This window comes from Hypanus sabinus, unplaced genomic scaffold, assembly GCF_030144855.1.
Source record: "Hypanus sabinus isolate sHypSab1 unplaced genomic scaffold, sHypSab1.hap1 scaffold_1560, whole genome shotgun sequence".
NCBI lineage: Eukaryota > Metazoa > Chordata > Chondrichthyes > Myliobatiformes > Dasyatidae > Hypanus > Hypanus sabinus.
In genome coordinates, this window is record NW_026779638.1 from 36515 (window position 1) to 63968 (window position 27454).

The 27454-nt window shown below is 43.6% G+C and overlaps 1 protein-coding gene across 8 annotated transcripts in view; it reads left to right on the forward strand.

The window, feature by feature from the left end:
- The window catches only part of LOC132387141 (zinc finger protein 229-like), a 30517-nt gene extending 3367 nt beyond the window's left edge, over positions 1 to 27150 (forward strand). Inside the window, exons 2-5 of one of the 8 annotated variants that reach the window (XM_059959491.1) lie at positions 367 to 539; positions 1479 to 1667; positions 17994 to 18963; positions 23843 to 27150. In XM_059959491.1, the coding sequence (XP_059815474.1) occupies positions 24199 to 25404 (1206 nt within the window). In that variant the 5' untranslated portion in view covers positions 367 to 539; positions 1479 to 1667; positions 17994 to 18963; positions 23843 to 24198 and the 3' untranslated portion in view covers positions 25405 to 27150. The other 7 variants (XM_059959493.1, XM_059959489.1, XM_059959492.1 and 4 more) reach the window with 7 other exon arrangements.
- Positions 27151 to 27454: the final 304 nt, after the last annotated feature.

The window sequence follows — 27454 nt, forward strand, 5'->3', positions numbered from 1 at the left end:
TGCACGTGGCCGAGTGGTTAAGCAATTTGAAGGTCATGAGTTTGAGCCTCAGGCCAGGCAGTGTGTTGTATCCTTGTGCATGGCACTTAACCACCCATTGCTCCTGCTCATTTATAGCCCAGATGGATCAAATCACCTAATCCTGTTCCTGTGCCTTATGTATTACCATGATAGAATGATGGCTCCTTCTTATCCCATATTGTTTTGTGATGTGTGAGGGACAATAAAAGATCGCTCATAGAGATTATTATATTTGGCTTCAACTTTTAAATTACAGTGAGTTTTGTTCTTAGTAACATTAAGCAGATATGTTTGGTTCTCTGTTTCATTGTTAATGTGCTTCGTGATCTCTCTGGTTAATGTTAGACCTGCTGTGAGAGGTTTATTGGAAAAAAAAACCCAACTGGAAGCAAACCACGGCTGAAGATGTAGGAACAGCAACAAGTGAACTGGCCCGAGGACTGAGAACATCAACTGGAGAGAACAACACTGAATCAGGTGACTTGGAGTTCCCAGTGAGTCAGTGAGGAGGAAGTTTGGTGAGTCTCATTTACTCAGACACTGGTCCTTTATACATTACATGCCTGTACATTAGAAGGTGGGAAATAGTTGGTGTTTGAAGTCATTCTGACAAAATGTTATTAACCTGAATTGTAAAGTTTGTTCCTGTCCCCACAGCTGTTCCTTACCTGCTGAGCAGTTTGGTAATTCCAATTTCTTTTTATTACATTCACTCTGGATTAGTTTATGTTTCCTGAATTGTACCTGTTTTAATGTGGGAGTGGAAATGGCTCACTCTGTGATAGTAGAACAGTAAAGTAACCACAACTTTTCCCTGCAAATTACCCTGGTGCCAATTAGATTGTTATTCCTAGAAATGTGTTCAGTACAGTTGTTGTGAACAAGGCTTACAAGAATAATCTCAGGAATGTTCGGCATTATGTATGAGGAGCATTTGATTGTTCTGGACCAGTGCTCAATGGAGTTCATCAGGACGGTGGGAGTGGTGGGGGATGTATGGTTAAGTAAACCTACCAAATGCTGAAAAGCCTGGATACGGTGGACACAGAGAGGATGTTTCCATTAGACTGTGATCTGACAGCGCAGTCTCAGAATAAAGAAGCTTCCCTTTAAAACTGAGAGGAGAAAAAAAAATTGGCCAGAAGATGTCTGATCTGTGGAATTTGTTGCCACAGAGGTTGGTTGAAGCTGCTATTTGGGTATATTTATGACAGAGATGAACATATTGATGATTGCTCAGCAGCTCAGGGTTACAGGAGGAAGGCAGGAATGTGGTGTTGGAATGAAAATCAGCCATGGTTAAATGGTGGGGCAGACCAGTTGGACCAAATCACATAATTCTGTTCCTGACTGAATGATGGCTCCTCCTTATCCCATATTGTTTTGTGATGTGTGAGTGACAATAAAAAATATGTTTACTGAAATCATTATATCAGCCTTCAACGTTTTGTTCTTAGTAACATTCAGCAGAAATGTTTGGTTCTCCTTTTTATTGGAAGAAAAACCCCAACTAGAAGCAAACCACGGCTGAAGACGAGGGAACAGCAACAAGTGCACCAGCCTGAGGACTGAGAGCATTAACTGGAGAGATCAACTCTGCCTCAGGAGAATCGGAGATTCCATTGATTCAGTCAGGAGAAAGTTTGGTGAGTCTCATTTACTCAAACACTGGTCCTTTAGACATTACATACCTGTAAAAGGGAAGGTGGGTTATATTTGGAGTGAGACTGAATGCGCCCAGAACAACCATTTATGCCTCTGTCAGACCCAGTTGCAATCACTCCAGGTCTGGTAATGAGCTTCCAGTTTCCAGCCCTTTAAAACCACTCCCATTCTGTAAGTCGAAGCTGGAGAGAGTCACTCAGAGACCGTACAGTACAAACTCTTTATTCCAAGTACCTGGGGCTTACTCAGTCGCTCAAACAGGAACAGTTGATGACTGTCCCCACCCAATCCACTAACTGACTAACAATTCCCCTGACACCATGGATATATCCATCCAGATACCCCCACACAAGACAGGCTATTTACTACATGACAGGCTGGAGCCCCTAAAGACAAACTACAAAATAGTCATTATCAAAATAGTCCAGATCCTCCCCACGCAAGACGCTGGAGCCAAAGATATTTACTACATGAGCCGCCCCTATAGACAAATTACAAAACAGTCATAAAGGCTTCCAGACACAGGACAGACTGAAGCTGTCCTATCTCTTCTCATGAGTGCACATGGAGATAAGCATCTTGAAACTCTAGCTAGCTACCCACAAAAAGAAACGTGGCTCAGCACAACGGTTGATCATCAGAAATTTCCTTCAGAAAAACAGGCTGCTATTGTTTAACAAAGTGTTAACCATTTTACAGACTTTATCATTCCCTCCTTTTGATCATTACAATATCAACAAAGCAGTAACTTTTTATAGAGAAAGCAACTGATGACAGCATTGACTTATCAGTGGGTAAAGACAGTGTACAACAGTAATTACAACAAAGATATGTACTACTATTAGGCTATAATGCAGTATCATGCCCCACATATTACCAAACAGGCCTTCACAGATCACCATTTCGACCCTTCGGTGAACACGTGTAAATCCTGCCCTACTTTCTTGTTGCTGTCAATCTCCTTTGCAGTGTGCTTTGCAGTGTGGAGAGGGATGTAATGTTAGTAGATTCATCAGGGATATAGGTTCAACATTCTGTGTCAATAATAGCACAGGTTCCCCCTTTCTCAGCTGGGATAAAATCTAAAGCTGTACGATTCTGTAGGACTGTTTGCCAGATTGCAATCATTTTAGTGGATATTTCTGTTACTTGGGCCTGTGTTACTGTCAGGGCCCCTGCAGTATTGTGGCCAGCTCCTCAAGTGCTGTATCCAAATTGATTATCTCTCATGAATTCCTGATTTTCTCCATAGGAGGGAAAAGTAATCATCCAAAATCAATCAGTCTCGGTTGTTCCTCTCTGCTGCTAGGCACCTGCAAGTATGGCCAGGATGCATGTTTCCCAGTATAGGAAGTTCAGTTTGGTGGGGGCCTGCGATACCATCCCTCAAAACACTGACAGCGACAGTCATCTCTGACTGGACCACAGGTCCTCACTCTCTTCCCCATATGTTATTTGAGAAAGCCCAGGCTGAGAGTTCCTCAGTCTGGTTGAGTGGGATTAATGACATTGGAACCATAGTTTTACCATGCTGTGGAATTTCAGCACAAACCTAGCAGGCCCCTAGCTCTACCTGTTTGGCATTGGTATGACAGAAAGACAGAAATGTTTTAACATGGGGGCCCCCGGATGCTGGGGTGAGCCCTCTCAAATACATCAACATGAACACCACTAACAACCAATACATTTTCCATTAGTCCGAGAGAGACCTTCTGCTCAGTTCCTTCAGTAACATGTTTGGCGCCTAATGATGTATCCACCGAGATTGCCCATTCAGTTTCTCAGCCGTGGGAGTGGTCGGTAACACCTGATGGTCCTCTCTACCGAGGTCCAAGATTCCCTTAATCCCAGTTCTTCATCAGGAAAAAAAATCCCAGGTTCCATGGTGGGATAGTCATTCCTCTCTGCGTAGTTGTTCTCTTCATTGTAAGCCTGTCATACCTGTGAATGTAATGCTTAGAAAATTTTGTTTTTTTTGGCATATATATTTCCCCGTGTCTTCCCCTCAGGTATGAATATCCAATTTTGCTGGTAGACTTCTGGGAACAATGGTACACAAGGTCTTAGTCCCCAGGGTGTCCTCATGGGCTGTCCATAAATGATTTCAGCTGGTGACAACCCTGTTTTCCCCCGTGGGGTAACCCTCATGTGGAACTGGGTATCGGTAGGACTATCAACCAAGTGAGTCCAGTCTCCACTGTTAGTCTGGCCAGTTTACTCTTCAGAGTGCCATTGGCTCTTTCCGCTATTCCTTCGGCCCGTGGGTGGTGTGCACAGTGGAATTGTTGCTTGATAGCTAGGTCATTACGTACCCCTTTGTTTACTTTCATCACGAAGTGTGGGCCATTGTCAGAGCTCAGCATCTCCGGCACACTGTACCTGGGATTTTTTTCCCGTAATAATACCTTCACAACAGACATTGCAGTATTAAATGTATTGGTTGTTAGTGGTGTTCATGTTTATGTCTTTGAGAGGGCTCACCCCAGCATTCGGGGGCCCCCATGTTAATTCTCCAATTTCCAGTAATTCCCTCCCCCTTCCCCTATCCCAGGTCCCTCTCTGCCTCTCTCCCATTTCAACTTTCTGCTCCTTTATCTCTACAGTTCTTTCATGCTTATCCCCTCCCTCTCCCCCCTTTATCTCTCCTCTGATTGGTTCTCCACCTGCCTCTAGCCCTTCCCCTATCTGTTTCACTGGGCTTCGGCCCTCTCTTCCCCCCCATTCCTGATGAAGGGTCTCGGCGCGAAACGTTGGCTACTCTTTTTCCCACAGATGCTGCCAGACCAGCTGAGGTCTTCCAGCATTGTGTACGTATTCTTCGCAGTATTAAAGGTAGTTGGAATAGCTTCAATCCATCCACTAAGCATTTCTATAATAACTGAAGCAGTATCCAAAACAATGTACTCTAGCCAATTCAAGAAAATCAACTTGTAAACACGAGAAAAGTCCACCTGTCAAGGGAGTCGTACCGGTGTGCAGGGTACAGGTTTCCAACCATTCCCTCCTTTCCAAGGGCTGTACAATTATGTATATAATCGACCAATATTGGTAAAAACTGTGTAGGAACACAAACCTGTCCTGCTGGGGTGATCCAAAAATCTAGCTCGGGGTCTTTCTGGCACCCCATCTGGGACCACAGTTTGTGCTCCTCCTCAGAGACGTCCCCCTGAAAAGTACGTACCTCCCACATGTCCGGCAAACGCGTTCTGCTTGAGTGATGGAGGATTGCTTGACGGGAACCCGAGGGGTCTACAACTACCGAGGATGGTGCCACACTTTTCGCTGTCTCATCTGCTAAAGCATTGTATTTCGTGACTCAGTCGGACATGTGGGTGTGGGCTGCTCATTTAATAACAGGTAGTAACAGGTAGCTGTGTAGCAGTGAGTAAGTTGTTTACAAAGGTGGCATTACTAATGGGGTGGCCAGAGGAAGTCAGGAATCCCCATGTTCCCAGAGAGCCCCGTAGTCATGTACAATTCCAAATGCATAACGGGAGTCTTTGTAAACGTTCCCACTTCTGTCTGTTGCTGGGATACAGGCACGAGTCAGAGCAAACAGCTCAGCCTTCTGGGCGGAGACAGCTGCTTCAAAAGAGGCCTGTGCAATTACTTCACTGTCCGTCACTATCGCATCGTTTCCCTGCTGGATCCACAAAAGAGTTTCCATCCTCATAAAACATTGCCTCCAGCTTGAGGGGATATTGTGGAATGGATGGGAGAGTCGGTCTTTCCTTCACGGTGATCCACATGGGGGCAGTTGGTATGGCCAACTTAATGGCCTGAAATTGCCCAGAGATGGGGTACAACGACTCAGGATCGGTGAATATTAAAATAATGTATTACCATAATTCCTGTCTTCACCTTAGAGTCCTTCCAGTGTTGGAGTTGGCCCGCGGCCAAGTCTTGCCAGGCTCCCTCGCTGCTGGAGGCTTGTTTCGTCAGGGTGTAGGCAAGGAACCCTAGTCTCTTTTGCTTGTACCCAGGACAAATCCTAACGGTTGTATAGGGAACCACCAGCCCTGTCTGTCACCAAAGGAAATCCGAAATTTTGGCCAGTAATGCATTGTACTCTCTTTCTGTAACTTCTCCAATCAACGTGACTGGGAAGTTCTGTCCCTCGAGAAGTGCAAAATATGGGCTTTCCTACGTTGAGCACCCTTCAGGTTCATTGAACCATAGAAAATTACAGCACAGAAACAGGCCTTTTGGCCCTTCTTGGCTTTGCCAAACCATTTTTCTGCCTAGTCCCATTGACTTGCACCCAGCCCATATCCCTCCATACACCTCTCATCGCATGAGATTTGGCCACTGGGAACGCAGTGGAGCCCAGATTAATTGCCCAACACTGGAGAGATCAGAAACTGGAGAAGCTGTTAGTTGTTCGCTAGTCCCGAAGTGATACCTTTGCCCGTGCATAGAATCTCAATTTCCAGCGGACAGAGCAAGTCTCTCCCTGCAAGATTACACCCCCGTCTGGTGGTGACTGTAAATGAAATCTCACACTGGTTCCCCTGGAATTCCACCTGCAGTGGATGGGTACGTGAATATGTACGTTCTGTGCCTTCGAACCCAGACAGAGTGATTGTAGCGTCTGATAGCTGGAATCCCTTTTGATAGTATTTCCTGATCGAGGGTGTTGTGGTTGCCTCCGTATCAACCATAAATGGAACTGGAATTCCAGCAACTTGCAATATTACATTGGGCTCTTCCTGAGGGATGATACTCACAGTAGGAAGCATCCTTGTTTGTCAATTTCTAAACGGGTTGTTGTCCCCACCTGTCCCTTGGTAGGTTTTTGATCCCATTTTTGATCCCAAGATTTAGCCCACTCATGTCCTTCTTCCCACTGAACGTATTCACCTTTTAGTATTAGTTCCCTTCGAGGTTCGAAAGTCAGGTCCCAGTAATATGTCAAAGCTCATCTCATTCGATTTCGGTGATTGTCAGGCCAATCCATATTATTTGTTTTAATCTTGTTGGCTAACTTAGTTGGTAACCATTGGAACAGTAGGGCATAAACTGGGGGGACGGATTCCCATCATTAAAGGTTTGGTCTCCTGTGAAAGTGCCATAGTAGGCCACAAATCACTCGCAATATTCTGTTCTCAATTCCCCAGGCTTAGGCTTGCATTCAAGTACTTTAGTGATGTTTACAGGTTGCTGGAGAGCCCTTTCCAAGGTTTGAATAATCTGCTCTGTCTGTTCATTCTCATTATGGTTTCCTGCCTGTAACTCCTGACAGGTTTGGTATCTCAATTCTTCCTTCCATTTCTGCCCTTCATCAGCTGAGTGAATCACGCAGCAGAGACTGAATAAATCTTATGGGGTTGCATTAAACTTTTGTATAGTACTGCGGACACACTGAGCAAACTGTGCTGTTTTTTTTCTTTTCTCTCTGGGGACTGATTCATGATCATTATCATTTCTTGAGGCTTCCAGGGAGCATACACAGGAATCACTGAGGGCTGTCCCTCCTCCTGCTCAGGAATTGGGCATCATTCGGGTGGGCTGTTGTCATTGTGGAGCAATTAACTCTGGGGTTTTATTGGATTCTTCCCTCCCTGTCTCAGAATAATCCTCAGTATTCCCATTCTGGGAATTCTGCAAAAAATCACTCTGTCCTTTTAACAGCTGTGCAGACCAACCATACATCTCAGCAGGAATTTTCTACATGGTGTTAAATCTGTGATACTTTAAGTTAATAATACATAAAAGAATTCCCAGCTGTGCATCAAGAAAGACTATTTGTGTGAGACTGTTTCAGTTACTGTGTGGCCAGGCCCCCGTGCTGCTCAGCAGGAACAGGGAATAATACCAATGGAGAGAGTTAAACTGAGCCAGGTCACAGATTGGAGATGGCAGAAATGCCCCATTCCTATACAGACAGGAAGACCATTAGGGAATTGATGGTCATTCCCGATCCCAGCACTCTGCCCAGTCAGAAGTTGATTTCTCTCTCCAACTTGTGTTTAGCCTCACTGTAGAAACATAGAAAATAGGTAGAGGGATAGGCCATTTGGCCCTTCGAGCCTGCACCACCATTCAGTATGGTCATGGCTGATCCTCCAACTCGGAACCCTCTGCCTGCTTTCTCTCCATACCCACTGATCCCTTTTAGCCACAAGGACCATATCTAACTCCCTCTTAAATATAGCCAATGAACTGGCCTCAACTGTTTCCTGTGGCAGAGAATTCCACAGATTCACCACTCTGTGTGAGGAAGTTTTTCCTCATCTTGGTCCTAAAAGGCTTTCCCTTTATCCTTAAACTGTGACCCCTCGTTCTGGACTCCCCCAACATCGGAAACAATCTTCCTGCATCTAGCCTGTCCAATGCCTTTAAAATTTTATGTTTCAATAAGATCCCTCCTCAATCTCCTAAATTCTGGTGAGTATAAGTCTAGTGCCTAGAGAGTCATCAGCGAGTTCACACTGGAGAGAAGCCGTTCACCTGCTCAGTCTGTGGGAAGGGATTCACTCAGTCATCCACGCTGCAGAGACATCAGCGAGTTCACACTGGGAGAAGCCATTCACCTGCTCAGACTGTGGTATAGGATTCACTTAGTCATCCCAACTACTGGCACATCAGTCAGTTCACAATGGTGAGTGGCTGTTGTTATGAATCTCTAGGTTTCTTTTGCTGCGGACTGTCATTTTAAGAGAGAGAGAGATTAAGAAGGCAATTCAGTCTGACTTGCAGCTTGTTTAGTTTTACCCGAGGACACAGACACTCAGAGTCAGACAGAGACGAAGGAGGAAAAATGGAAGAATCAAAACCAGAACCAAGGGTCACTGTTTAGAAGTTTCCTATGCCCACAAGGGTGGGTTAATTATCGATCCATCGTACATCAAATGTGTGGTTGTCACCTCATTTGATCCATAGGAGTGTATCTGATTTGTTGTATCTTGTGAAGACCACTTATGTGTTAACCCTTGCCTGGCTGTGGTGTGGTAATTCACTAGAAGATGATACTTCTTGTGACAAGTCGTTTTCGGTGATAATTTGTATGTCGACTTTGAATGACACATAAAATCTACAGTGACTGTTCTCTCGTTTTACCACCATGGAACCTGTGGAATTCAACATAATTGTCTTCTGTCAACATTTACTCTGGATTACAAGTATCCCTCTCTCATCACCTATTCCGTGGATGAACTGAACTTTCCTACTTTACCATTTCAAGACTCTAAGCCTTATTTCCCCCAAGCTCAATAGTTTGGGAGTTATATTTATACACATAACACTTAACTTTTGTTTATCTTGTTTAAGTTACAATATTATAAGTAGTCACTAGTAAAGATAGTGGTTCTAACATCAAAACCAGACTCCAGGTGCAGTCAATTGCTACTGGTTTGTTTCTAAAGCATTAAGGTTCATAAAAAAAATTGGGGCCAGCATCTCAGATATGAACAAATTTGGGGGTGTATTGATTGATTAATTATCGATTTGATTGGGGTAATCCCTTTTGATTGTAATCCTGCCTGTAATGCAACACTGATCATCATAGGAAGTCATTCCTGCCTCAGAGTGACAGACACCCTGAGCCAATAGGCTGTTCCTGGACTTTTTCCAATTGGCATATTTTAACTATTTCTAATTATTTATTGTTTTATATTGCTATATTTCTACACTACTCCTGGTGGTGCGACTGTAACAAAACCCAATTTCCCTCGGGATCAATAAAGTATGTCTGTCTGTCTTGTGTGTGGAAATCAGCAGCAGTGGATATTGCTATATTTTTGGAAGCGCCAACCCCTGAGGCATTAGGAAAAACCAATCAGAATGAATTGATGACTATTGCTAATAGGCTGAGCCTTAAGGAGTTAAGAATCTGTGAATGACAAGGGGAAGCATAAATCTGGGAGAGCAGGTAAAGGTTAAAAAAAATAGGGGCTTTATTCCCCAAAATGTTTACAAACTCAACAGAACTGTTCTAGAGTCCAAACTTGAATCAGCTAAACCGAACAGAACTGGGTGACAACAACATAGTGAAATACTCCTCAAACCAAGAGACACCACTCTGCTCCTGACTTTGGGTTTACATTTGATGCTGGCCAGTCCATAGTACATTGCAGGGAAGATAAAACATTCTACTCCTTAAACATATGGCATAAATGAAGTAGCTCCAGATAACATCCCGCTGGCTATAGTAGAATGGCACAATTCAATTATCCAGCCCCATCTACTTAGGCTGGTGTAACGCAACTGCTCATTCGTTTCCCAGATTATCAGGAGGATGGTCGGCTCCAGGACACTTTAATATGCCCAGCTGATGGTGCAGCTGGGAATTGCAGCCACCATAGGAGGGCTATGAGAAAGCCAGAAATTCAGAGGAAAATAGTTGAGCACTATATATCTATGAAGGTGTTTGATCAGGAGGTGTTACAGAGGTTTCCTGTGAGTAAAGAGGAGATCCTGTTATGTCTGGAACAATTGAGGATTGATGTACTTAGATTAGAGGCTGAAGTAAAGGAGAGGCAGAGGGGGGTTTGATACTAGAGAGGCAGACAAACAAAGGGAAGAGGCAGGAAAAAAGACTCTTGAAACTGAGGAAGCAGACAAACAGAGGGAAAGAAGACAGGCAGTTTGCGATAGAGAAGTTAAGGCTTGAGAAAGAAGGTGCTTGCTCAAAGGAGTTGGTTGTACCGTTCATTTCCAGCCAGGAAGTTAAATTGGTCCCTCCATTTGATCAGATTGATGTTTGTAAATATTTACAGCCTTTTGAAAAAGTGGCTCTAAGTCAAAAGCGGCCGAAAGGAAGCTGGACTCTTGTTACAAAGTATAATTAAGGGTCAGGCTCAACAAGCACATTCAATTGAAAATGCAGCTAATTATGACATTGTGGAGCAGGCTGTGCTCAAAGCTCATGAGTTGGTTCCAGAATCAGATAGACAAAGGTTTAGAAATTTGAGGAAATCTGTGAACCATAATTATATGGAATTAGCTTATGAGAAGTTTGTGTATTTTGACTGCTAGTTCACATATAAAAATATAAATGATGATATTTAACAGCTTGAGAGTTGGTTTTAATTGAAGAATTCAGAATGTGTGTCCCCGTTGACATAAAGACGTATTTAGATGAAAAAGATGCTTCCACTTTGCAGGAGTCTGCTTGATTAGCAGCTGAGTTTGCTTTAACTGACAAGGTTAAGTTTATCCCAAATAAGAGTTTCCAGAAGAGTAGCAAGGATAACCAGGGTAAAGCAGAAATTAAAGCTGGGACTACCGACAAGAGAAAGGAGGAAGGGAAGCAGTTGAAGTAGAAATACTCTGATCTCACTTGTTGCTATTGTAAGAAAGCTGGTCATATGATGGCTAATTGTTCCGTCCTGAAGAAGAACAAGGAAAAGGAGGCAGTCCCAAATGCCTCTGATCAGTATGTTGAAGCACCAGTAAACGCACTGGGTCCTGAACATTCTGTTGTGGCTCCAATAAGGTCTGAGAGGTCTGACCGAGTTAAGGTGGTGATCAATCATTTTATGTCAGATGGGATTGCATTATTGAAGGTTTCGGGACCTGTTGAGATCGGATTATGCACCAGTTTACCGGTGGAAGATGTTACTTTGCTGTTAGGGAATGACCTGGCAGATGGTAAAGTTGTTCCTGCAGTGCTGTTGACAACTAAGCCAACCACTGACGACCCACAGATGGATTTTAACATTTATCCTTCCTGCGCAATAACTCGAAGTATGGCTAAAAAGTCTGCCGACGCAGACGGTTCTGTGCAGCATGATTCTGATACCAATGATAGCCAAAGTCGGGATTCAGGTTATGAAGACTTGTCAGGGACTTTTCTGCCTTCATTGTTTCAACATGATTCAGGTAGTAAGTCTGATGAGAAAGATTTATCTCTGTCTAGGAAGGAATTTATAGCAGAATAGAACCGAAACCCTGAGATTGAAGCTTTAAACGAAACAGCTCTCTCTGATGATGAGATTAAGGAAGTGCCAGTAGGGTATTATATCAGGGATGGAGTGTCAATGAGGAAGTGGAGGCTATTTGCTATACCAGCGTGTCAGGAATGGGTAATTGTTCACCAAGTTGGTGTTCCTAAAGTTTATAGGACTGAAACTTTAACGTTGGCCCATGGTATGCCCTTAGGTTGAGATCCTAGAGTGAATAAAACTGTAAACAGGATTATGAAAGCATTTTACTGGCCTAATTTGAGGAAAGATGTAGTGACCTTTTGCAGAACCTGTCACACTTGTCAAGTTATGAGTAAACCCTATCAGGTCGCCCCAATGGACCCACAGCGGCCTATACCTGCATTTGGTGAACCCTTTTCCAAAGTGATAGTGGATTGTGTTGGGCCATTGCCAAAGAGTAAAGCTGGCCATCAGTATCTGCTAACTATTATGTGTACTACATCCAGATTCCCAGAGGCAATTTTTCTCAGAAATATTTTCCTAGATAAAATTGTGGTGAAGGCAATTACCAAGTTTTTTTTTATATTTATTTGGTTTGCCTAAAGAAATCCAGTCTGATCAAGGAAATGATTGTATATCTGGATTATTCCAGCAGGTAGCTTATGAACTGGGTGCTAAACAAATTACATCGTCTGTGTACCATCCGGAATCACAAGGGGTTTTAGAAAAATTCCATTCTACCCTCAAAACAATTATTAAGACATACTGTGTTGAAAATGGAAAAGACTGGGATGCAGGAATATATTTGCTTTTGTTCGCAGTCAGAGAGTCGGTACAAGAATCACTGGGCTTTAGTCCATTTGAACTTGTATTTGATCACAGAGTGAAGGGACCTTTTACCTTGTTAAAGGAACAGTGCATTGATAGGGATGTACATTTTAACTTGTTTGACTTTGTCATGAAGTTCAAAAATAAACTACAGCAAGCCTGTAGTCTAGCAAGACAAACGTAAAGATTTCTCAAAACAAAATGAATTGTTGGTCTGATAAGCAGGCTTGCCAGGTGGGAGATAAGGTGCTTGCCTATTTCCAATGTTGACGAATCCACCTCAGGCGAAACTCAATAGACCGCATGAAATAGTCTCTCAAATTAATTATCTGAATTATGTTATTAAAACACATGATCGACGTAAACGAACACAGGTGGTACCCATGAATATGATAAAGCCTTATTTTGACAAGCAGGCACAATCTTTGAGTGTTGTTGTTAAAACATATGAATCTGGCAGCCCTGAGAATGAAGCAATTGACTCGTCTGAGAATTTTCACAAGCCAAACGTGGTCCCAGTTAGGCTAGTGAACGCAGTTGTTCCAGATAACATTGTTAACAAGTTTGGCACATCTGCAGCCAAAGCAACAACAACAGCTGAAAGAATTAATTCTGAAGTTTAAAGATATATTTCCGGATGTTCCCAAGCAAACCACGGTCGTAGTACATGATGTAGATATTGGTCAAGCCAAACCTAATACACAACACCCATATCGCATGAATGTAGAAAAGTGTAAAGTGGCTGAGCAAGGAATTGAATATATGCTAGAAAATGATATTATTAGTCCTTCAGCATAAGATTGGAGCTCACCCTGTGTTATTGCGCCAAAACCTGATGGTAGTGTTAGAGTTTGCACTGATTATAGGAAGGTAAATGCAGTAACAAAAACAGATGCCTATCCTATCCCTAGGAATAATGGTTGTATCGATAATATTGGAACAGCTAATTTCTTACAATGATAGATCTGATGAAAGGGTTTTGGTGTGTTCCATTGATGGACAGAGGTAGAGAAATTTCTGCATGTGTGACACCATCTGGGTTGTATGAATACAGTATTTTGCCTTTTGGAAGGAAAAATGCTCCAGGAACATCCCAAAGAATGATTGATTTTGTAATTCCAGGGTTAGAACACACAGATGTCTATATTGATAACTCGGGCACACGGAGTGACACTTGGGAAGAGCATATCTCTGCAGTAGAAAAGCTATTTGACAGGCTTTCCTAGGACAACCTTACAGTTAACTTGGCTAAGAGTGAATTTGGCCATGCCAGTGTGACTGTCTTGGCTATGTTGTAGGTCAAAGCAAGATGGCTCCTGCTCGGGCAAAAGTCCAGGCAATTTCTCAAGTTCCTATTCTGACTGCTAAGAAGGCTCTTAGGTTTCTGGGAATGGATGGATATTACCGTAAGTTCTGTCAGAACTTTGCTGCTATCGCTCTTCCTCTGAATAATCTCCTGAAGAAGGGTGAACAGTTGGTTTGGACCGAGCCGTGTCAGGAGGCATATGATCTATTGAAAGTTGTTATTTGAGATTAGGCTAATCAATGTAGTGTTGACATCAAATTTAATTAGCAGATTGGAGCTGTGGGTGGCAACACAAGTCATGGATGCACAGAGAGTAAAGGAGAGGGCCAAAGAGACAACCCTGTGGGTTATGTGTACTGAGGGTCAGAGAGACAGAGGAGATGGAGCCCACTCTTTCCACCTGCCGGCGATCTGACAGGAAGTCCAGTTTCCAGCTACACAAGGCAGGGTGAAGGCCGAGGTCTCTGAGCTTCTTCTCTATACTTCACGCCTTCGTATGGCTACTGCTCTGCCCATGACTGCAAGGAACTGCAGAGAACTTTGGAGAGCAGAGGACATCAGAGAAACAAGCCCCCACTCCTTGGACTCTTCCTACACTTCCCCTGCCTGGAAAATCAGGCCATGTACTCAAAGAACCTCATAATCTGGACATTCTAGCTGCAATCCCTCTCCCACTGGCGGAGAGATACAAAAGCCTTGAAGCGCGTAACACCATGTTGAAGGATGGCTTCCTGACTGCAGTTATAAGCCAAATGAATGATAAAATTGACTCAACCTCACAATGTAAGTCGACGTGACGCTGCACCATATGTCTATCTGCACTGCACTTTCTCTGCAGCCATAATGCTTTGTTACAGTTAATGTTCTGTCATCTATCAGCTCAATGTACTGTTGTAATGTATCGATCTGTGTGGATGGTACATCACTGTAGTTCAGTACGTGATGATAATAAACAAATTCCCCATTTTAATTGGATCAGGTGACCGGTGGTGGGTCTCCCATGTCAATATCGGAATCAAGTTTAATAGCACCGGCATATGTCATGAAATTCGTTCAGCAGTAGAACCTAACTTTTAACCACATATTTTAACAATTGTGATTTAATACAAGAATAGAAATATCACATAGTTAAATTATATAAATCATACAAAATGAAAAAAAGATGTAATAAACTATTTTGATTGTGCCGACTGTTTGACTGACTGGGTTGTTGCTTTGGAAGTAGTGGAGTGAAGCTTAACTGAACTTTACACAATGATGAGAAGCTCAGATAATTATAAAAAGCTAAATTCTCACATAAATGGGTCAGACACCCAGAAACATCGGCAGCACTTCAGCAGGTGAAAACAGTGGAATGAAACATGCTGAAAATATTGCCGAAAAAAAACCCATATTGTCCACCACAACGAGAGGACGTGACAGATCCGGATCTCACTGCCTTGTATGAACGGGGAAAGATGAAGCTACACGTATAGGTAGAGCAGTGACCCGCAGATGCTGCAGATCTGCAGAGAAACGTGAACAGGAAACGGGATCACATGGCCGCTTTGGTCTCTCACCCCCAGACAGATGTCCGTTTACCCACTACTCTGTGGAAGGACGCAAACGCCGCTCACATCTCCACTCACCTTAAATGTATTAGACATTTCAACCCCCAGGAAAAATATATCGTCTGTCCACACGATCTATTCCTCTCGTAATCTTATAAACGCCCATCCAGTCTCACCCCAGCCTGCGCCGCTCTGGAGAAAACAACACAAGTTTGTCCAGCCTCTCGTTATAGCTCATGCCCTCTAATCCAGGCAGTGTCCTGGTAAACCTCTTCTGCGCCCTCTCCAAAGCCCCGACATCCGAGAATGGGGGCGACCAGAACTGTATGAAACACTCCAGATGTGAGCTAACTAGTTTTATAAAACTGTGTTACGAACTGCAACGTTTTAGAAACGAACCAGCAGCAATAGAGTTCACGCTGGAGTCTGGTTTTGATGTTAAAACCATTATCTTTAGTAGTACTGACTTATATAATACAGTAACTTAACGAAATAAAGGAAAGTTTACAGTGTTATGTGTATATATGTGTAAATATGACTCACAGATTATCGAGCCTGAGGGAACAAAGCTCAGAGTCTTGAGATGGTAAAGTAGGAAAGTTCAGTAATTCACGGAATAAATGATGGGATAGAGATATTTATAATCCAGGGTGAAATATAGAGAAAAGGTTACTTCAAAATAACCGCCGTCGAAATTCTTATCCTTTGAATCCGTCCACATACGAGTTATCTGCAAAAGTGACCTGTCACAGGAATACCGTCTTCCAGGGGTTACCACACAACATACCCAGGCAAGGGTTAACACAAGATATTCCAAAATCTACTCCTATGGATTATACGAAGTGACAGTCACACACATTCGTTGTGTTTCCGTGTACCGATGATCAACCCACTCTTGCGGGCATAGGAGAGGTCCAAACCTCAGCTGCAACTAACTGAAGCGATCAGCTTTTCCAGTCTCTCTCTCTCTTTAGACTGGCCGACTGCCTGTCTGCAGATCGCTCTCTCTCTCTCTTATGGTTCAGTCCACAGTCAGCGCTGTCAGCCTGTGACTGACGTCATAGCCCCGCCTCCTCACGCCGGCGCTCTTAAAGAAACAGTCACAGTACGACCGCAGGCTCGGAACAGCTGCAACACAACTTCCCGACTTTTGAACTCAGTGCTTCAACTAATAAAGACAACCATGTCATTTCCCTTCTTAACCACCCGATCAATCTGTGCAGTCTCTTTCAGGGAGCGATGAACTTGGTGTATAAGATCCCGCTGATCATCGACACTGTTCAGGGTTTTGCATTTAACAGTGTACTGTCTCATACATTCGACCTACCGAGCTGCCAAGATGATCATCACTAATCAAATCTCACTGAGATTTCTCAGGTCCTGTTGAATTTATTGCCAAGTGCACAAGTACGGGAAGGTACAGGTACAAAGAAACACTGACTTGTGGCAGCATCACAGACAAGTACATTCAGATAACACACGGAACACAAATTATACGATTCTCTGTCAGTAACAATCTATAAATATGCTTTATGACATTAACAACATATAAAACACATTGGGCCATGATCAATATTAAAATGATTTGTGTCAATAACAGTCTTGGAAATGTTGAATTCGGTCCCTGTCTCCATTCCTCCTGTAATCCACAACCAGCTCCTTTGTTTTTGTCACAATGAGGGAGAGGTTGTTTTCTTGACACCACTGTGTCGGGGTGATGACTTCTTCTCTGTCGGCTGCCTCGTTATTGTTTGGGATTCGGCCGATCAAAGTAGTGCCGTCAGCAAATCTAATTAGCAGATTGGAACCCCCCACTGCAGCCCCACAGTGCACTATGTACTGATTGCAAAGCTACGAAATTGCATGTGAATAGCCTCCCCTCCCCCAACTCCACTCTTTCTGCCTCACCAGCAGACTGGGACATCTCACATCTCGCTGCCTCCGCCAGGACATTAAACTGTGAACAACTGTGGTCAGGGACTGCTCTCTGGGGTACTCCAAACACTACCTCCTTCCAGTCTGTAAACGACCCACTCATCCAGACACACACTACCGGCAGTTTATCGATCTCCAACGAAAAAGCCTTATCACCTACTCCCGATGTTCAATACCATTGCTGACTCTGATTTTACCACTTCAAATGCCAGGAGGGACCATCTGGTCCCTTCCCATGATTCTGTTCCATATCAGTATATGAAAATACATCCCTGCCTTTCTCCTCTCGCGTTCCCTGAGATGACAGGTTGCAACTAGTCACCACTCCAAGGGATAGGAGATTGCCATTGAATTTCATAGAATCAGAGAAATCTACAGCACATTGCAGACAGTTTGGCCTTTATCTTAGTCCCAACTGCTTAGAATTACCCTACCACATAGCCACCTATTTTCCTAAGATCCATGTACCTATCTGAGTCTCTTAAAAGATCCTATTTTATCCGACTCTACCATATCGCTGGCACTGCATTCCATAAACACACACCACTGTTGTTTAAAAATCTTAGCTCTGACATCTCCTCTGTACTTACTTCCAAGCAGTTTAAACCTATTCCCCCTCGTGTTAGCCGTTTCTGCCCTGGGGAAAGCCTCTGGCTATCCACACGACCAATGCCTCTCATCATCTTATACACCTGCATGAATTTCCTGCATGATTTTCTCCGGGCTGAACAAGAGGATGAGCTCACTGTGGTTGAGACGTTGTTCAGGGCCCCGGACGAAGTTGGTTAAACTCCTTCTTCCCCGCTCTTTTCAATGTTTTAGGTCATTCTCACTAATTTCAAAGGTCTTCGCTTCGAACTGCTGGGTTGTTACAATGAACATCTGAAGTCTGACAGCAGACTAGCGAGTGAATGGAGCAGAGTCAGAAACCAAGTTGCCAGTCAGAGATTTGGGGCTCCAGAAAGAGATGGGGCCTGGTTTACAAGGAGGAGGAAGAAGAGAAACCGAACCTGCAGGATGTGGCTACAAATGAAAGATCAGACACATTTGGAATCTGCTTGATTGGAAAAAAAGGTGGTTAATTTCTGCAAAATACTGGAGGAAATCAACAGATCAGGCAGCAAATGTGGAGAGGAATAAATAGACAACGTTTACGCCGAGCCCCTTCAGCATGCCTAGACTGTGTACTCCTCTGCTTAGTTGCTACCTGAACTGCACAGTTCCGCCAGCATTGTGTGTGTGTCTGTGTGTGTGTGTGTGAGAGTGTGTGTGTGTGCGTGTGTGTCTGTTTGTGTGTGTGTGTGTGTGTGTGCGTGTGTCTGTGTGTGTGTGTGTGTGAGTGTGTGTGTGCGTGTGTCTGTGTGTGTGTGTGTGTGAGTGTGTGTGTGTGCGTGTGTGTCTGTTTGTGTGTGTGTGAGTGTGTGCGTGTGTCTGTGTGTGTGTGTGTTTCTAGCAACTGCAGAATCTCTTGTGTTTTATATCTGCCTCTGTAAGAGGGTTATACGAGAGGCATTAGGTAAATAGAATGCCTGTTGATATTGTTTTTGGGAGCCACTTTCTACGTTAAAACAGCTGCTGAGTTTTCGACACAGAAAAAAAAACCCTGAGGTGTGGACATGAAACGGGTGCTAGCAGGAATGTTTAATGGCACCGCGATTACTCATAAAGCCCTGGGTTTAAAATTTCGCTGCTTCTGAAGCAACGATCAAATACGCAGGCATCAAGGTCGATGACGTCACCGAATAGCACGCATGCGCGCCGTAGACAAAGGACATCCGGAGGATCGGTAAAGGTAAGAATGATTTTCTGGGCTGCTATCTTAAACACCGACTGAGGGACATTTGCTGTGAACTCTGGACATCATAGTCCGCAATCCTGGGACAGTCCTGCTCTCTTCCCTCTCTCTCAGCCCCGCGATCCGTACACGGACCCCGGGGAGCTTCCGGCTGATGAGTGAATGGGAACCGATGGATCTCTCAGACACAGCTGAGCTCCAGCTATCTAAACGCAAGGATTAGGAACTCGGAGAAAGGGAACAAAATCTTTTACATCACCAGTTGAGAAAATCACCTTTGTTCTATCTCCGATCACAAACAAGAGAAAATCTGCAGGTGCTGGAAATCCAAGCAACACACACAAAATGCCGGAGGAACTCAGCTTGAGTACTCTTTTCCATAGATGCTGCCTGGCCTGCTGAGCTCCACCAGCATTTTGTGTCTGTTGCTTCCTCTACCTCCTCTTGCTCTGGACTTTTCTACCGGTGAGAACATGTTTTGTCCCGTTATCCCTGGGTGCATAATGACATCAAACACCTTTGCCCTGGGCTACAAGTAGCTTTCACATCACAAATGTGCCAGACTCCAGTGAGACAGACTACTGCCCTTCCCTTCATATTCATTGGCATTGCATTCACTGAGTTCAACACCATCTGTCACTTGGGGGAGATTTCAGAGGAAATATTTATGTACAATACAGAAACTGGTATTACAGTATTGTGGCGATGCAAAATTTGCTGGAGAATTTGCAAGTGGGGAGTGATATTTGGAAATCTGACCTTTGAAAGTATCATTTAGCAAGCAAATCACATATGGACGGTTTGCAAAAGTTCAAGTGAGAAAATCCTTCATAACCCACAACAGGCCTGTTACATAGTTTGTGTGAGAGTGCAGATGAACTTGATCAAACCCAGAGGAGATCAAAGTTCTTATCGACAGTGAGTTGCTAGCTGTTAAAAGAAGTACCTCCCTATTTAAAATTCAGTGTGCATGTCTTGTTGTCAGTGGGTAAAAATTGCACAGCGCAAGGTGTTTCAGCACACCGGTCATTACAAATTAGACAGGACATTGGTGGGAAGGCGGGGAGACCTCCAGTGCCCCTGATACCCTCACATACAAGATGTGCATACAGCTGCAGCCTGTAACCCTGCATTTTAAGGAGCTGAAGCTGGAAATGGATGAATTCTGGATCATCTAGGAGTTGGAGGGGGAGATAGTTATAACATCAAGAGAGGTGAGTTACACCCAAGGTGCAGGACACATTAAACTGGGTGAGAGTAAGGAAGGGGAATGAGGTTAAATATCCATCACAGAGTACTCTTGGGGTCATCTCATACAACAACAGGTGGACCACTTTACAAACTGTTGGGGGGGGACGGGTTACCTGGCAGAGGAAAGTCAAATGTTCGGAAATTAAAACTAGCAGAGATCTAATATCCTAGTGGTAAGGCTTGCTATTGCTAGTGTGTGGAGTGGAGGGTGTTTGGTGAAACTAAATTTGCAGGGGGGAATTGGAGTCAGAATGCCAGAACAGATGGTGAAGCGGGTGAAATGAATTGACTTATACCATTCATATACATGAGGAGTAGAAATCTTCATATTACTTCTTCATCTAAATGTGCAATCTGTAATTTACAATAAATAGTTTATACTTAGGACAGTCATTATAACAGAAACACAATTGTATCAGCATAAATTAATCAGTCTGTTGCCCTGGTGGAAGAAGCCGTCCAGGAGCCTGTTGGTCCAGCTTTTATGCTGCTGTACCATTTCCTGGAAGGTCGCAGCTGGAACAGTTTGTTGTTGGAGTGACATGGGTCCACAATGATCCTTTGGGACTTTTTACGCACCTGTCTCTGTAAATGTCCTGAACAATGGGAAGCTCACAACTACAGATATGCCGGGCTGTCCGCACCACTCTCTGCAGAGCCCTACGATTGAGGGAAGTACAGTTCCCATATCAGGCAGTGATGCAGCCAGTCAGAATGCTCTCAATTGTGCCCCTGTAGAAAGTTCTTAGGATTTGGGGCCCCATCCCAAACTTCTTCAACCGTCTGAGGTGAAAGAGGCACACGGCCACGTACCACACAGCCGGTATGTACAGACCACATGAGATCCTTGGTGATGTTTATGCTGAGGAACTTAAAGCTGTTCACTCTCTCAACCCCACATCCATTGATGTTAAAAGGGGTTAGCCTGTCTCCATTCCTTCTGTAGTCCACAACCAGTTCCCTTGTTTTTGTGACATTGAGGGAGAGGTTGCTTTCTTGACACCAGAAAGATGTTGTTCAGACCTCAGATAGAGTCAGCAGACAAAAGGTTAAGCATGGTATGATGAACGTGCTGAGCTGTATATATCACAATGCAAGAAGCATTGTAGGAAAGCCCGATGAGCTCATGACAGGGAATTTGATATTGTAGCCATTATTGGGACTTGGTTGCTCCCAACACTCTGAGAGATTTAGAAAAAAAAAACTTTGTAGAGATCGCAGACTATGCTTAGAAACAAAGATTGATATAGTAAGCGATTTTAACTTTTTATATATTGAGTGGAATTCCCATACTGTAAAAGGACTAAATGGAGTAGAGTTTGTCAAATGTGCTCTTAATCAGGACGTCGTATTCCCGACATAGAGGTGTGCGGTAAGCTGTTAGGAAATGATCTTGCATTAGTGACAGAAGTTTGTGTATGGGAACACTTTGTATCTAGCGATCGTAATGATATAAGGTTCCAAGTAAATATGGAAAAAGAGAGGGCTGGACCATGGTTTGAGTTTCTAAATTGGAGAAAAGACAATTTTGATGGTATCAGAAAGATCTAATAAGTGTGGATTGGGACTGGCGGTTTTTCTAGCAAAGGAGTACTTGTAAGTGTGAGTTCTTCAGAAGTGAGGGAGTAGAGTTTGTATGTGCCTGCCAGAATAAAAGTGGTAAGGTAACTGGTACAGTGAAACTTGGGTTTCAAGAGATATTGAGACCTCGGATATTTTGTTCCTCTAAGTGTCTCAGACTGCTGGGCGCTACCAAGACTCATTAATGACTGACTCATTAATCATCATTCCAAGCCCTGAGCTTATCTGACTTTTTGTTTAGTCGTCTTCTGTTGGTTCCTAGAAGCTTCCCAATAGTTTTTTTGTTCTTTTGTTTGTCCTGTCTTTGTCTTTTATGTTGGTTTTGGCTTCTCATTTCAGCCATAGTTGTGTCCTCCTGCCTTTCCAATGCTTCCATTTCTTTGGGATATATCTGTCACTCAGCTCCCAAATTGCTCCCAGAAACTCCAGCCATTGCTGCTACGTTGTCACTCCTAACTTTTCCCTCCCAAACACGTTTGGCCAGCTCCTCTGTTACAGAAACATGGAGAAGTTCAGTACAGAAACAAGCTATTTGGCCCATCTGGTCAATGCCAAAAAAAATTTAAGCTGTCTAATGCAACGACCTGCACTGGGAACATCGCCCTCCATACCCCTACCATACAGGTACCTATCAAACTTCCCTTAATTGAGAAATCGAGTTCATATTCACCACTTGTGCTGGCATCTCTTTCCACACTCTCACGACCATTTCAGTAAAGAGCTTTCCCAAATGTTCCTGTTAAACTTTCACCATCCCCACTTACCCATGACCTCTGGTTGTCATCCTACCCAACCTCAGTGAAAAAAGCTGCTTGCATTTACCCGATCTATACCCTCATAATTTTGTAGACTTATAACAAATCCTCAAAGCAATGTCTAATTTCCTTGTTTATGTTTAGAGCCTTTTTTAGGTTTATGAAATGATGAGGGATGTTGATTGTGTGGATAGCCAGATGTTTGTTACATCGGCCTTTATAAATCTAAGTATAGAGTATAACAGTTGGAATGTAATGGTGAAGGGGTATTAGACATTGGTAAGACTGAATTTGGAGTATTCTGTGCAGTTTTGGTCACCTAATTACAGGAAGGATATTAATAAGGTTGAAAGAGTGCAGAGAAGGTTTACAAGGATGTTGCTGGGACTTGAGAAAGTGAGTTACAGAGAAAGGTTGAATGGGTTAGGACTTTGTTCCCTGGAATGTAGGAGAACGAGGGGTGATTTGATAGAGGTGTATAAAATTATGATGGGTATAGATAGAGTGAATGCAAGCAGGCTTTTTCCACTGAGGCCAGGGGAGAAAAAAAACAGTCATGGGTTAAGGGTGAAGGGGGAAAAGTTTAAAGGGAACATTAGGGGGTGCTTCTTCACTCAGAGAATGGTGGGAGTGTGGAATGAGCTGCCAGATGAAGTAGTGAATGCGGACTCACTTTTGACATTTAAGAAAAACTTGGACAGGTATATGGATGAGATGGGTTTGGAGAGATATGGCCCAGGTGCAGGTCAGTGGGACTAGGTAGAAAAATGGTTCTGCAAAAAGACCTGTTTCTGTGCTGTAATGTTCCATGGTTCTATAGTTGAAATTTCCCAGGGAAGAAATGGCTAACATGAGGGGGCATCATTTTAAGCTGCATGGATGTAGATACCGAGGGGATTTTGGAGTAAGATTTTACACAGAGAGTGGTGGGTGCGTGAAATGCACTGCCGAATATTTGTGTGAGAGTGCTTCAGTTACTGTGGGGCCAGCAACCCATGCAGCTCAGTTGGAACAGGGAGTAATACCAATGGCGAGAGTCAAACTGAGCCAGGTCACAGATTGAAGATGGCAGAAATGCCCCATTCTTATAGAGACAGGAGGAGCATCTGAGAGTTTGATGGTCATTTCAGATACCAGCAATCTGCCCAGTTAGAAGATGATTTCTCTCTCCAACTTGGGATGAACTTTACTGTAACAGTGTGATGTCAGATCACACCTTGACAACTCAAGTGATCTCATCTGAAATGTTGTCCTACCCCATTGATGGATTTTGTAAATCTTTTTTACAGGTTAAAAATGTCAAGGAATTTGTCTACGGGAATCTCAAACACAACACACCAGTTTTGCTGTCTTTGTCCAGATATTTAAGAAGTGCAGCAAGGGATTCACTCGATCATCCTTCCTGCTCAGACTGTGGGGAGGGATTCACTCGATTGTCCTTCCTGCTCAGACTGTATGGAGGGATTCACTCTGTCATCTAACTGACTGGCACACCCATCGTTTTACATGGCCGTTCACCTGCTCAGACAGTGGGAATGGATTCACTCGGTCATTTCAACTGAAGGTACTTCAGCAAGTTCACACTGGGCAGAGGCTGGTCATCTGCTGAACTTGTGGGAAAGGATTCACTCGGTCATCTGACCTAATGGCTCACCAGCGAGTTCACACCAGGGAGTGGCCGTTCACCTGCTCAGACTCTGGGAAGGGATTCACTCGGTCATCTGACGTAATGGCTCACCAGCGAGTTCACACTGGGGAGAGGCCGTTCATCTGCTCAGACTGTGGGAAGGGATTCATTTCGCCATCTAAACTGAAGATACATCAGAGAGTTCACACTGGAGAGAGGCCATTCACCTGCTCAGATTGTGGGAAGGGATTCACTCAGTCATCCTACCTACTGGTACACCAGTCAGTTCACACTGGGGAAAGGGCGTTCACTTGCTCAGAGTGTGGGAAAGGATTTACTCAATCATCCACCCTAATGGCTCACCAGCGAGTTCATAGTGGGGAGCGGCTGTTCACCTGCTCGGACTGTGGGAGGGGGTTCACTCGGTCATATAAACTGAAGGTACATCAGCGAGTTCACACTGGAGAGAGGCCATTCACCTGCTCGGACTGTGGGAAGGGATTCACTCAGTCATCTCTACTGAAGTTACATCAGCGAGTTCACACTGGGGAGCGGCCGTTCTCCTGCTCAGACTGTGGGAAGGGATTCACTTGCTCATCTCAACTGAAGGTACATCAGCGAGTTCATACTGGGGAGAGGCCGTTCACCTGTTCAGTCTGTGGGAAGGGATTCACTTTGTCACCTCACCTACTGAGACACCAGTTAGTTCATACTGGGGAGTGGCCATTCACTTGCTCAGTCTGTGGAAAGGGATTCACTGAATCATCTTTCCTGCAGAGACACCAGTCAGTTCACACTGGCAAGTGGCGGTTCACCTGCTCAGACTGTGGGAAGGGATTCAATTGGTCATCTCACCTGCTGTCACACCAGTCAGCCCATACAGGGAAAGGGCTGTTCACCTGCTCAGTCTGTGGGAAGGGTTTCATTTCATCATCTCAACTGAAGATACATCAGCGATTTCACACCGGGGAGAGGCCTTTCTCCTGCACAGACTGTGGGAAGGGATTCACTATGTCATCTCATCTGAAGGTACATCAGAGAGTTCACACTGGGGAGAGGCCATTCACCTGCTCAGACTGTGGGAAGGGATTCACTTCGTCATCTCAACTGAAGGTACATCATAGAGTTCACACTGGGGAGAGGCCGTTCACCTGCTCAGACTGTGGGAAGGGATTCACTCGGACATATCAACTACAGAGACACCAGCGAGTTCACACTGGGTAGAGGCCAATTTCATGCTCAGACTTTGGGAAAAAATTCTCTCAGCTAAATCAACCAATGTATATCACTGTTGACACTGGGGATATTCCCTTCACCTGCTGTGAATATGGGAATCGATTCACTTAGTGAACTAACCTTATGTAACTCTTGATTTGGCTAGTAGCTTAATATAACGGGTGATAGACCCCAGCCTGGCTAAACTTAAGAAATATCATTTGGATGGATGCTGTGTGATGTGTCCCCTGCTACAAATCAGAACCCTGAAATAACAGTAAACAACATGTGATTAAACAATTGAGCTTTGTAATTCATACTTTGACCAGTGGGTTAGTAAAGAAAGCAAATTTAAGAAAAAGAAAAAGGACCCATTCTCTCCATTTGCATTTTCTCATCTCTCCCTGGCAAAAGACCATGAAAATCTCTCTTCCAGACTCACAAGAAAGAACATTTCTGTCATTGGATAGCCCCATAGTCGTAGCCTAAACATTGCTGCTACTGAGAAACCATTACCTCAGCTGGGAAACTTTACTGAGAGGTCCTTACATTAGCAGTGAAACCTTACAGCATGTAAGACTTGTGATACACTACTGGGTTCACACTGGGGAGAAAGTTTCAATGAGCTGCATGCTGGATATTTGTCCATCACCATTGCTGAATGCAACTTCGAGACTGACTGTCGGTGCTGAACTCTGCAATTATTGCTGCGGCTCACCACACCCAGTTCTGCACCCTGGTCACTGGGCATGGGAGGAGTTTCTTCTGCTGCACATTCACCTTTAATGGGACTGGAGTTTAATATTCTGGATCTGAGACAAATAAATCAATTATATTTTAAACTCTGTCTCTGGTACTTACTGAATTTATAACACACCTAGTGTACAGTAGAGAGTCAACTCAAGCCAGCTGGACCCTGCCAGTGATCCAGTTCCACAACAGTTCTTTTAAATCTTCTCCTGTTGTTCATCTCTCGCTCTCCCTGGGTGGTGAGATCCACCACTGGATCCATATTCCAGTGGTGACGGATTCCAAACAGACACCACTCTGTGGTGAAGAGGTTTCCCTTGAGTTTTCTGCAGAGTGAAGAAGTCGAGGAGAAGGAAATCAGAAGTGGGGTGTGGCAATGTCAGAGTTGAAACATTTTGAAGCTGATTGACAGAGAAAATCTTTTGTTTGTCTGACTGATAACACGAACAATACCTGTGTTGAAGTGCTCCACTGTTTGAGGAACTGTGTGTGTTCGGAAATGCTTTATCTATTAAGGGAGTTGTTCCTGCTTGTTTATCTTGTAAAATTATATCTGGATCGTTGTTATGGATTGTCCTATCTGAAATAATGTATTGATTAATGTATAATTTTGTCATCATTTCATCTGCTCAGATTGTTGGGATGTCTCCCATGGAGGATCATACTCGTTCAACTGATTAATGTTTCCTTCCATAGTGATGATTAATTTTTCTGAGTTGGCCTCTCATTTAAGATTTCCGGTCTGTATTTCTTATCACAATTGCATATACACACATGGAGTGCTGAATCCAGTTCATTTTTGATGAAAACATATATACCTTGAAGTTTTATCTGACTGTTCTGTGATATTTTTTTATTTCATGTGTGTTATTTCCCTTCCTCCATCTGTCCAAGGTAGTGTTAATCTAAGTGGGTTTGAGTGTAAATAGTCTTTTCTAAAGCTTTCTTATTGTTTATCTTTCTAAATTTTACTAATTGAAATGGGACCAAGATATTTTTATAAAAAAAAAGTCAATGTCAGTATTGATGAAAGTGTTTATTGCCTGTGTTGTATTTGTTAATTATTGAGCTCAATTTGGTAGTTTTTTTTTAAAAGTCTTGAACTGAATTTTGTCAAAGGTTTTCCCTATTTTGCAGTACTTTCTATTTTCTTTGCTTGTTGATATTCCAGATATGTGGGTATCAAGTGTCCTGGTGAAGGATCTTGGCCCGAAATGTTGATTCCCATCCATAGATGCTGCCTGACATGCTGAGCTTCTCCAGCACTTTGTGTGTAGTTCTCTAGATTTCTTGCAACTGCAGGTCCTCT